Here is a 13,172-nt window from a genome sequence, read left to right on the forward strand (position 1 = left end):
GTTTTTATGATTAAGAAACTTAAATCATCCACGCAGTTAATATAAGCTGAAAATTAAAAAATGTAAGGGAAAGAGAGAGTGAGACCACGATTTTTACAAGGTTCGGCTTATCCCCAGCCTACGTCCTCGCCTTTGGCCAACACCACAAAAGAATTCCACTATACCTGTTCTTTCCGGGCGGAAAAAAACTTTACAAGTGATACCCCACACTCAAACACTCCTTCACTAGGCTAGAGCAACGCCTCTCCAAGCGATACCCCACACTTGGGCACTCCTTCACTAAGCTAGAGTAATCATCTCTCCAAGCGATACCCCACGCTCGGTCAACGATCCAACAACCTAGAATCGTCAAAAACACTACAAGAATACAAGATAATCGCTGCGTACAAGAACACTCTCTCAAAGAACATATTAGTACAAATTCAACACTATATACTTCAATATTTAAATATCAAGATGAAATAGAATTGAAGCTCAAGTATAGAATTCACCAAGATTCCTTCTTAGATGATGATTAGCAATATAAATCAATGTAGGAAAGATCAGCTCTTCAGAAACTTTCAGCAATTCGGTTGTACAAAGGTTTGAGCAAGAGAGAGCTTTAACAATTAGAATGCTTGAATGCTGATTGTATGCTTAGTGGTTTTAATTCATTGGGTTAAAGGAATATTTATAGAGTTTTTAGAGTGAATTTCCTTGTTTCCCAAGTTGCTTGGAGTGTTTCCCAAGCTTTTATAACGTTTAGATTTGAAAAACTAATTTTTAGAATTTTCCCGTTGAAGTTCGAATTTTAAAATCTCCGTGGGTCAGTTGGCTGAGTCACTCGACTGGACCTATTTTTGTATAGGTCAGTCGGCTGGACAATCGACTGAGTCCATTCTATCTGTCCAGGAATTAAAATATTTAATTGTCAGTCGGTTGAATGAACACAGTTCATTCAGGTCAGTTGACTAAACTGTTTCAACTTTTCAAAAACTTTCATTTTTAAGACTTTGATCCCTTGTTGTTTGAAAAACTCAAATGTGACTTTTAAAAAGCATTTTCTAGGGTTTTCAAAAATTTTGTCTTCTATATGGCATCCTAAAGAGCTTCAAAGTATTTCATAAGATATTTAAACATGAAGTACTTACATAAAGACTTCTTAAGACTTTGACATTCTAAACACTTAAGTCTTCATGCTTGCTTTGGCTCCATCTTGTCTTTAAGCTTTAATGTACTTTGAGCTTTCTCTTTAATATCCATGCTCTCATAAACTTCAAGCTGTAATAGATTATCTTGGAATCCATGCCTTTAAGCTTTTTTTGATCATATTTCTTTGGATTTTAAGCTTTCAATAGATCCTTGTGAACACTTGACCTTGCTTTCTCATAGATGAGTCCTAAAATGTCATCACTTAACCAAATATGTTAAGTTCCTCTTGTTTGTTATCATCAAAACAAAATTTTAAGTCTTGTAAGGCCAACAACCACATTTGATTAAGTAATCAAAAGTGAGAGGACAATGCATATTTGTGTGTGGGTGTAAACTTTACATGCTCATTAAAAACCAAATGGAAAATTTTCCCTTTTTTTTCAAAAAAAAAAAAAAGCGAAATAAAATTATACCAATATTCTCTCCAATACAAGCTTGAGACATTGGTCTTAAATTTTGGCAAAATTGTTGAAATTCCCATTGAAATTTCCGCCTTACCACCCTTGAAATCAAAATGGTAGTCAATTTCCATCTCGCAAAATTTCCACAAATCATCCAAAATTTATCAAAATCTCAAAATTTTAGTGAAATACCAACAAAATTTTAATTATAAAATAAAATTTCTTGAAACTTAAAATTTGAGATTTGAAAACTGAATAGAAATTTCTCTCTTAATTAATCCTTTTTTTGTATTGAAACCAAAGATTCTTGCAAGAAAGATATAAATGATAGCTATCATGCTTTTGAAATTGTATGGAAAATAAAATTCTTGCAAGAGGGATATGAAGGGTTAAAGACAACTGTGGTCACTGAACTTGTCACTTAAATCTGATTGGGTTATCATACTTTAATTTATGTAAATGTAGTCATTGAAGTTACTGGATTGGTTCATTGTCATCCAAAATCTAACGATCGTCAAGAGAGTGGATGGAATGTTGCAATGGCGTCCTAGTCAGCCTCCTATACTGCCTAATCATTAGTATGACCAATTTTGAAGGGCCCACTCCTTACATCTTTCTCAGATCCCACTCCACACAGCAATTTTGCAACTAAAACTTACCTAGAGTTATGGATGCCCTCAAAGATTTGCCACCTATTGTCGTGCCCATTACCGTTGTCAAACACACTAGCAAACATTGTCCACAAGCAAGAAATAATTTGCCATTGGCAGCCAAATTTCATGGAACCAACATATAAAGAACGCTTTCCCAGTGACAGGGATGTGGGAAAAATAAACATGAAGATTTTGAAGCTGAAAATTCACCAAATCTCATGGCAACCTCCGATAGACAGATTTTTTTGGGGCAGCCAAGACCATCAAAATGTAGAAACAAAAAAAAAATTAGAGAAAGCAAAAACATGAATAGCACTTGAGTTCCATCTTACCAACAATTTTAATCTCCCTCTCTCTCGCTCTCTTACTCCCTCTCTCTCTCTCTCATCTATGTTGTTAGGAAGGGTTCCTCTGTAGATTTTTTGAACTCAATGGCGCCAGAAAGGCTGTTCTTGGAGAATCTGCCTATGGCTCGCTTGAGCTCCTCGTAGGAGAATCAATGAGATCAATACTTGAGTTTCCATTCTTTGACGTCGTCCTCTTCTCACACTTTGCTCTTTTGATGGTACCAAAGAAAAAAAAAAATAAGAAATATAGGATGGTGAATGCAATGCTCTCGGGAATGAATTCCCAGAAGTGTCACTTGCACAATACAAGAACTCCAAGTTTGATCAGGAAGCAGCCACCAAACCAGCTGGCTCGTAAGCCATTTCTCAAACACATAGTACTATAGTAGGCATCCTGGCCAAAATCACATATACAGTCCTCCACCTTCTTCACCGATTCCAATACAACATTAAACAAGGAAAAACTCATTTGAAACACGTGATGTGAAAGTGAAATGGAAGCTACATAATTAAAGAAAAAATTAAAAGGGCAATACCGTGGATTGTTTGTTGCATTCTTCAGTACATAAATGAACACTCTGAGGTTGAGAATCTGATGATGCATTTTGGAGCATCTTGAGGCAAAATAGCAGATGGCGTGGATGGCAGAGAGAGAGGTGTGAGAGACGATGGCTTTGGCTATGTGTATGAGGTCTCCGGCTCCAATTCGTTGGGTGGTGAGCACACCTCTGCCAAAATTACAGTTGCCAAAATTACAGTCGCTGCAGTTGCGTTCATTGTCCTTTGTGTGTTTTTTACAGGTATTGGCAAAAGAGTAGAATGCAAGAAGAGGATGATGTCAAAGAATGGGAACTTGAGTATTTGCCTCATCAATTCTCCTACAAGGAGCCCAAGAAAGCCACAGGCAGATTCTTCAAAAACAACCTCTTGGGTTCTGGCGGGTTCAGAAAAACCACAATTTGAAATAGAGGTTGCTAGAATTCATGGTGAAGATCTCAAGAATGGATCGATTGACACAAGAATCTGGCCTGAATGCAAGGATGGTGCAGAAAGGGAAACTTCTTTAATTTTTATAGGAGATGCTGAGTCAAGGGTTAGTGGATGCTAACTGGACGATGGGGATGCTGACTAGGATGTCAACGAAGCATTCTGTCCACTCTCTTTGACAGCTGTTAGCTTTTGGATGACATTGAACCAATCCAGTAACTTCAATGACTATATTTGCAAAAATTAAAGTACATTGACCCAATCGGATTTAAGTGACAAGTTTAGTGACCACGGTAGTCTTTAACTCATGATATAAATGATAGCTTTCATACTTACAAAATTGTGTGGAAAATTAAAGTTATATACTAGCTACAACATTTTATTTGCTCAATTATAATTAAATTATTGATATTTTTATAACAAATAATATTTAACTAATTTATGGATTTCATTTACTTCAATTGAACATGTTTAATAAGATTACTATATATTAAACTTACTGCACCTTATACACCACATAAATGTCATTGATGTATTTTATATTTAATATTTTAGCTATAATCTTGCATTATTATGTTTATTGACAATTTCTAAAGTTTGATAAAAGAATTAGTAATTTCCATCATTTTTTTAAATCAAAATCAATGTCAATATTTATGAGTTATACGATGAAACTATGGGAAAGGGTAGTTGAACAAAGATTAAGGTTAGAAACGAAGGTCTCAGAAAATCAATTTGGTTTTATTCCTGAGAGATCTGCCACAGAAGCTATTTATCTTTTAAGAAGATTAATGGAAAAGTCTAGGGAAAAGAAGAGGGGCTTGCATATGATATTTATTGACCTTGAGAAAGCATATGATAGGATACCTAGGGAAGTTCTATGATGGGTTTTAGAAAAAAATGGTGCATGTAGTAGGTATACCGATGTCATTAAGGATATGTACGATAGAGTAATGACTAGTGTAAGGACTATAGATGGAGAAACTAGAGAATTAGAATTTCCAATCACTATAGGTGTACATTAAGGATCTGCTTTGAGTCCTTATTTTTTGCTTTAGTGATGGACCAATTGACTAAGAGTATTCAAAAGGACGTTCCATAGTGTATGTTGTTTGCAGAAAATATTGTATTAATTGATGAAACTAGGGACGGAGTAGAGGTTGAGTTAGAATTATGGAGAGAAGCTTTGGAATCTAGAGGCTTTAGGATAAATAGAAATAAGACAAAATATATGAAATGTAATTTTAGTAATGATACCAGGAATATTGGAGACAAAAGTTAAACTTGATAATGAAGAAATAAATAGCATTTGTAGATTTCGATACCTTGAATCTATTATGCAAGCTGAAGGAGAAATTGAAGATAATGTAATGCATAGAGTTAAAGCAAGTTGGGTAAAATGGAGAAGTGCTTCAAGTGTGCTATGTGATCGTAGAATACCCTTAAAATTGAAAGGGAAGTTTTATGGGACAGCTATAGGACTACCTATGCTATATGGATCGGAATGTTGGACGACAAAGAAACATAATATCCAAAAAAGTAAAAGTTTCCAAGATGAGAATGCTTAAATGGATGAGTGGTATACTATTGAAAGATAAATTAAGGAATGAATATATTCGTGGCAAGTTAGGTGTAACTCCTATAAAAGATAAGATAAGGGAGGGACGACTCAAATGGTATGGAAACTTGCAACGTAGGCCACATAGTGCACCTGTGAGGAAGAGTGACTTAGTTACTGTGAGGGGCAGTAGAAAGGGTAGGGGTAGACCTAAAAAAACTTGGGAGGAGACAGTGAGTAAGGATTTAATACCCTTGAATCTATCAAAAGAAATGGTCCATGATCGCATAAATTGGCGAAAAAGGATTCATATAGCCGACCCCACCTAGTGAGACTAAGGCTTGGTTTTGTTGTTATTGTAAAATCGATGTCAATATCGAAATTTTCATATTTTTGTAGCCTCAAAATTTTCCTATGAAAAGGGTACAAATTCTAACATGGTATAATATACTTGTTGGATGCAACCCTATCATCCATTTAAGGAGTTGAGCCCGAGGGGGGGGGGGGGAGGAGGAGATTTAAAGCCTAGGTGCATCTGCATTATCATCAACATTATCTTGTACCATAGAACATTAACTTAAGTTTGAAGCTCACCAATACCAAAAAAGGATAAGTAAGACAATCATTCTTGCTAATGCAAGCTACTCCTTGTTAGGTGAGTTAACCAAGTGACCATGTAGAAGACCTTAGACAAAAGGCATCAGTAGCTTGATGCAAGCAAGACATCACACACAGTGCAATAATTAAAAAAAAAGAAAAATTATAAAGGGATGCAACCCTAGATATCAACCATGTAGAGAAGAGAAAGCACAAAAGTTTTACAAGTTCCAGACATATCTGCACTTCATGGATTTATAAGAAAGGGGCAAAAGACACTGAACTTCCTTAAGGTATGGCAAGCACATGGAACTCTCTCCAACTTTCAAAAATCCGATCCCTCCAAAAGTTTGCCAAAAAGACACAAATCTCCCCTTATGCTTCAAAAATCTCATAAACCTCCTGGATATTTGCTTTTTGGACACTTGTAAACCCTCTCTTGACTTGACAATAAATTAACGATGGGCCTATAACTATATAAGTGTCCTAAAAATCAAACATGAGGGAAGTCCATGAGATTTTTGAAACCTTGGGAAGTCCATGATTTTTTGGCAAACCAATCTTTTGCCCTAAAAAAAATCTTATTCATATGATGTCCAAGTTAAGCTCATGACATGACATAACATCAATTTCTACCATGTGGCTTGTCGCAACTCCAATAGCTACAGACATGTATAGAATTGTCAAATCAAGGAAAAACAAATACAAGGAAATGATTTTAAAGACACCCACTACTACCTTTGCAATACAAGGACCATCTCGCCATAACAAGATATGGAATTCAATACTATTACAAGATTGTGAAGATATTAGCAACATGGACTTAAGGGCCAATGGCTCCTCCTAGTCCCAACCAATAGGGTCAACTCACCTTAGGAAGGTTGTGGGTTGTGTGAGAGTGTTTTTTGTGTTAAGGCCAATGTTCACCTATTAAAAAAGGTTGAAGCTACTAGATGGTTACCTTTAGCAAATTGTTGGATAATTACTATCTTAATAAAAATATACAGGAACAAAAATACACAAAAAGAAACAATGCTAGGCCATTTTAGGGTCAAGAAGTGAAACTTCTAAAAACTAACAATTTTGGGAAAGCACGTAAAAAATTTCCCTATTATGTCCTTCATTTTGAAATAGAGTCAAACACCTCCTCTAAGGTTTCTTATATTGGCACTTACCTCGCCCTAGTTTTCTTAAAATGCACTTACCTACCATGAACTTTAATGGTGATTGTAATTCTAAAATTTTTCATAGGATAGCAAGTGGGAAAATGAGGAAATTTTGATTAGGGAGCTGGAGTTGGGCAGGGAGGAAATTATTTCGGATAGTAGTAATATAGCTTTCGAGATCATTGTTTTCTGAGGACGAAAATAAACCGATGGTGGAAGGGCTAGAGTGAGACCCATTGTCTAATGATAAGATAGCTTCGTTAGAGAGACCTTTCAAGGAAGAGGAAGTGAGGTCTATCGTCTTTGGGATGGAAAGGGACAAAGCTCTTGGGCTGCATGGTTTCAATCTGGCTTTCCTACAAGAATGTTGGGCAATGGTTAAGGATTACTAGATGAAGGTTTTTAATGAATTTTATTGGAATGGAATTTCATGTAAGAGTATTAATTCTACCTCTGTAAGTTTGGCTCCTAAAAAAGAGCAGGTTCTATCAAGATATATGATTATAGACCCATTAGTTAAGTATCCAATGTTTATAATATAATGATTAAAATACTAGCTAAAAGGTTGAGTGTGATGCTTGATAAGACTATTACTAAGGCCCAAAGTGCACTTGGGGGGGAGGGGGGGAGAGATAGATCGTGGATGCCATTTTGATCACAAAGGAAGTCGTTGAGGATATTAGGAGAAGGAAGGAAAGGGGCTCATTTTAAGTTGGACTTCGAGAAAGCCTATGAGAGGGAGAGCTGGAAGCCTGGAACTTCTTGGATAAAATTTTCATGAAGAAGGGTTTTGGAGAGAGATGGCATCGTTGGATGAAAGGCCATATATCAAATGTGTTCTATTTAGCGTTAGTGAAGCGAAGGGTGAGCCTAGATTTTAGTTTAGGGCTATGAGGGGGATTAGACAAGGAGACCCTCTTTCCCCATTTTTGTTTGTTTAGTGGGAGATACCTTGAGTAGGGTGGTTGATAAAACTGTGGTTAGATTTGGTGAAAGGTTTGGGGAGGGAGGAGATAATGATTTGCGCCTCCAATTTGTTGACTACATTCAGTGCACTATCTTTTTCTTAAGAGGATCATAGGCCTCATTTTTCTGAATATTTTAGGGCTTCTCCATATTTTTGAAAGGGTTTCAAGGCTTAAGATTAATATGGGAAAGAGGAGTATCACAACTATAAATATGCTGGTGGAGCATGTTAGGGAGTTATCCTTGGAGATAGGGTGCATTGCATTGGATTGGTCACTATCCTATTTAGGGGTTCCTTTGGGGTAGTCCTAGATCTACAAGTTTTTCGGATCCAGTTGTTGAAATAGTGTCTTAAGGGTTTAGATGGGTGGAAGGGTGCTCCTTTTTTGTCAGGAGGTAGGATTAATCTCATTCACGCTTGTCTTTCTAGTATCCCATTGTACTTTCTTTCTATTTTCAAAATTCCTATAGGGTTGGCCAATAAGATTGAGAGATTATGAGAGATTTCCTTTGGTTAGCCAGTGGGGGATTTTCAGGACCATTTGGTGAGATGGGAGGTGGTTTGTAGGTCTAGATGGGACGGTGGTTGGGTCTTGAAAATTTGGTGTCTAAAAACACAACTCTCTTGGCCAAAGGGCTTTAGTGGTTCCCACTATAGGATCTTCCTCGTGACATAAAATTATTAAAAAAAAAAAAAGCAATTTTGGACTTGACAAGAACAAGTGGGTCCTAGATGTTCTTTGAAAAATCCATGGAAAGCTATTTCTCATATTTATTCCCTCTTTATTCCCCATACTAAATTTTTTATGGGTATGAATTGCAATATTTGATTTTGGAAAGATCTTTGGTTAGGGAATGTTGTTGTCCACCTCTTTTCCTCGCTTATTTCATCTGAGCTTAGGACAAGATGGATCTATTTCTTCTTTTATTGTAGAGTTGGGTGGTCCTTTACCTTCAAGAGATTTCCACTTTCGGAGACCCTTGAATGATAGAAAGATGGAGGAGTTATCCTCTTTGTTAGTCTTGTTGAATAATTGTCGAGTCTCTTTGGAACCTAACAACTGCTCTTGGTCATTGGACCCCTTGGGGTTTTATTCCTGCAAATCCTTTTGTGAGTTCTTGACTAGCACATATTTTCCTTTCCTCTATATAAAACTATTTGGAAGGCCAAAGTCCCCCTCTAAAATCAAAGCTTTTCTTTGGCTGGTTGTGCTTAATAGGATCAACACCAACAACTTGTTACAGATTAAGAGAGTTGAAGGCTCTCTCTCCATATGTATGTGTGCAATTGCTACAAAACTGTTATGCATCCTCCATGCATTGTCATTATGGCTGCAGGGTTTGGAATAAGCTATATAATTATTTTGGGGAATATAAGGTTTGTCCAAAGATAGTGGAGGAATTTTTGGCAATTCATTTTCAGTTTTGGTAAGAAAAAGAGTGGAGAGGTATTGTGCCCTTTTGCAGCATTTTGGGCCCTGTGGATGGAACGAAAAGCACGTATTTTATAAGAGAAGAACCTGTCATTTCTACTGGTTTGAGTGAAGATTCAACATTTGGCTTCTCTTTGGTGTGTAGGTAATGGGAATTTCAAAGAGGAAGGGGGGGGGGGGGAAGTGTTCTTCAGATATTCTGCATGATTGGCACTGCTTGTTGACTTGTTAGGGCATGCTGATTATTTTGGGTCGTTTATAGTGCTTTTTGGTTTTGCATTTTTTCATTTTCTAGGATAATCCAGAGTAAGGAAAGGAGATGTCTTATTCTCCTATTTGTACATTCTTAATCCATCAATGAATTTCTTTTGTGATATTAAAAAAAAAAGGTGTTTGCACTTACCTCCATTATATGCATCGACCATTGATAATCTCATTGGTTTTGTCAAATGACAAGTTTACAATTACATCTATTGAAATACGTTTTAAAAATATAAATGAATAAATAAAATTCTTCTCTTATAATTTACTTATATTTTGAGTAATTACTATGAGGATAATTTATCAAATACAATAAAAGACACAAAATTAAGGTCACTAACTAGTATTTGCAAATACAGAGACACAACTAGTTACAAAAACAGAAGAAACCTTAAATGTTTAAATTTCAAATTAATATGCATACATTAAAAAATTGAAGCTTATCATCTAGTTAAATTTAAAGTAGTGTTTTTGTGATTATGCCTTGATTGTTATTAAAATGACTTAACATAGCATTAAATTCTTTAAAATGACAGTCTTACACTTACATATTTATAATTAACAAAATAAACATGAAATGACAACCTTAAAATTACATGTTTATAATTAATAAAATCAAAGCTCGTCATCTAGTTAAATTTAAGTTCTAATTTTTGTGATCATACCTTGATTTTAATTAAAATGACTTAATATAGCACTAAATTCCTTAAAATAACAACCTTACACTTGTTTATAATTGAAAAAGAACATGAATTAGAAATAAATAGATTTATGGGTCAGTTGACGAAGTAGACTCGTGCAATAAATGATGAACCCACAAATTTTCTTCTTAACAACTCTCACTTTACAATATCAATGTGGAGACATAATTATATTTTAATTAATAAAAAGTTTAATTTGAAATTTTTTATTTCATAAAATTCTAATGAGAGCCCCCACCCCCCCCCCCCCCCCCAATTCTAATAATGATCATGGTACGATCATAAAAATTATCACTACATTTTTTTTTATAAGATAACTCCTAACTTTTTTAAAAGAAATTATATTTATCTCAATTTGAAATTTAAAATTTTTTAAGTTTTAAACATTTTTTATTTTTGCAACTAATTGTGTGCTACATATGTGTATATGTGAATATTACTTAATAACACTAACTTTATTCCTTTTTCTTTATATATTTTATCTTTTTATTTATATGATTAAATATTCTCCAAGAAATCACACAAAAACAAAGTTATAAGGGATGATTTATTTTCTACTATTTGCTTATTTATATTTTCTAACATATTTCATATATATAAAAGTAAACCTGTAATTTTAAAAACTTTTAACACACGACATTATCAAGTCAAAACCTAAGTAGTTTTGAATCTGCTCAAGGGCAGTAAGCACATTTTCAAAACCTTAGGAGAGGAAGTGCCCATGTCAGAAACCTTATAATAGATCATTGCAACTCACCCTTTCAAATAAAAAGAGGGAAAAAAGAAAAGGCAGAGTGAAAACGGCCTCAAACTTCCTTTTCTTAATAGTTGAGATAAATATGTAACCAAAATCAATACTAGGTAATAAAATAAGCAAAGTCACATGTAACTCACGAGTAAGGTTCTCAGTATCGTCATCAAGCCTTTTTGTGTTCAAAGAAGTGCTGCTAGAAGCAGCTTTGTTTGTACCGGCATTATCTGCAACACATAATATTAAAAATTTTAAAAATTTAAATTTAAAAAATATATATATATAACTCAATCTAATAATAATCACAATGTCATAAATCATGACAAGCTGTAAAATCAAAAGCAATTAAAAATAACTACAATACACACAAGCAAACATACACAAAAAAAAAAAAAAAAGGAAAACAAAGAAGAAGTAAGAGTAATAGAAGAAGACAAGCATTTGAAAATGGCACTTTACAGCAACAACCAACCAAGCCATAAGGCCCACTAGGTGGGATTGGTTACACGAATCCTTTTCCACCAAATTACACGATCATGGGTAGTTTCCACCAACAAATTCAGGACTATCAAATCCTTACCATCTCATTCCAAATATTTTTAGATCTACTCCTACCCCTTCTATTGCCCATCACATTAACTAGCTCATTTGGGTGGACTACTTGGCCTTGATGATCAAATCATCTAAGCCACCTCTCCCTTATCTTATCTCCTCCAGGAGCTATGCGTAAGTTACCGCGAATATGTTTATTCCTTAATTTATCTTTTAACGTTATACCACTTACCCACACTTTAGCATTCTCATTTTGGAAAGTTTTACTTTTTGGATATATTGCTTCTTAGTTGTCCAACATTCTAGTCCATAGCATAGCTGGTCTTATAGTAGTCTTGAAGAACTTACTTTTTGATTGTAAGGTTATTCTGCAATCACACAGCATGCCCAAAGCACTACTCCATTTTACCAACATGCTTTAACTCTATGTATTACACCTTCAATTTCTCCTTTAGCTTGCATAATAGATCCAAGGTATCAAAATCTTCTACTGCTATTAATTTCTTGACCATAAAGTTTAATCTTTTCTCTAATATTCCTCCAACCATTATTAAAGTTACATTTTATATATTTTGTATTCCAACTATCCTAAAACCTATGTATTCTAAAGCTTCTCACCATAATTCTAATTTAGATTCTATTCCACCTTTAAATACATCAATCAAGACAATATCATCTACAAATGACATACACCATGGAAGCTCATTTCAGATGCTCCTAGTAAGGTCATCCATCACTCGTGCAAAAAAGATAAGGGCACAAAAAAAAATCCTTGATTATGCCTTTTGTCATTGAAAATTCCCAAGACTCTCCACCTCTAGTCCTAACTCTATTCATTACTCCATCATACATGTCCGAAATGACATCAATGTACCTACTACATACCCCTTTTCTTTTTAAAGCCCATCATAGAACATTTCTAGGTACCCCATCATATGCTTTCTCTAAGTCAATAAAAACCATATGCAAGTCCCTCTTCTTTTTCGAGGCATAAAACCAAAATTTGTCTTGTGAGTCCCTCATGTCTAACCTCAATCCTTGTTCAGTTACCTTTTCCCACAATTTCATTGTATGACTCATAAGTTTAATTCCACGATAGCTATTACAATTTTGAATATCTCCTTTATTTTTGTATATAGGTATTTAAGTGCTTCTCCTCCATTCATCTAACATTTTTTTCTTAGTTTTTATATTTGTTTTAAATAAATTCGTTAGCCATATAATTCTGTTATCACCTAGGCATTTCATGGTCCTATATCTTCTTTTTTTTCATCTTTTATAATATAAACTTGAAAGGGAGCTTAGGCACAACAGTAAGGTTGTGTCCGTGTGACATGGAGGTCGCAGGTTTGAGGCATGGAAACAACTTCTCGCAAAAATGCAAGATAAGGCTGTGTGGTCCGCCCCTTCCCGGGACCCTGCATATGCGGGAGCTTAGAGCATCGGCTGCCCTTTTTTTTTTTTGTAATGTAAACTTAACTTCATTAATTCTAATTTTTCAAATAAATATCATATTTTTAGCCTTTTCCTCATTTGTCAATACTAAGTTTAAGCCTTCTACTTGGTTTTCATTAAATAGATTACTAAAGTAACTTCACCATCTTTCTT

General features: G+C 34.9%; 1 protein-coding gene across 1 annotated transcript in view; it reads right to left on the reverse strand.

Annotated features, from left to right (window-relative positions):
• The window catches only part of LOC131147606 (multiprotein-bridging factor 1a), a 38,409-nt gene that overhangs the window by 11,349 nt on the left and 13,888 nt on the right, over positions 1-13,172 (reverse strand). Inside the window, exon 2 of the mRNA XM_058097106.1 lies at positions 11,156-11,239. Coding sequence (XP_057953089.1) covers positions 11,156-11,239 — 84 coding nt within the window. The remainder of the gene's footprint in view (positions 1-11,155; positions 11,240-13,172) is intronic.

Source organism: Malania oleifera, chromosome 2, assembly GCF_029873635.1.
Source record: "Malania oleifera isolate guangnan ecotype guangnan chromosome 2, ASM2987363v1, whole genome shotgun sequence".
In the NCBI taxonomy this organism is placed as follows: Eukaryota; Viridiplantae; Streptophyta; class Magnoliopsida; order Santalales; family Ximeniaceae; genus Malania; species Malania oleifera.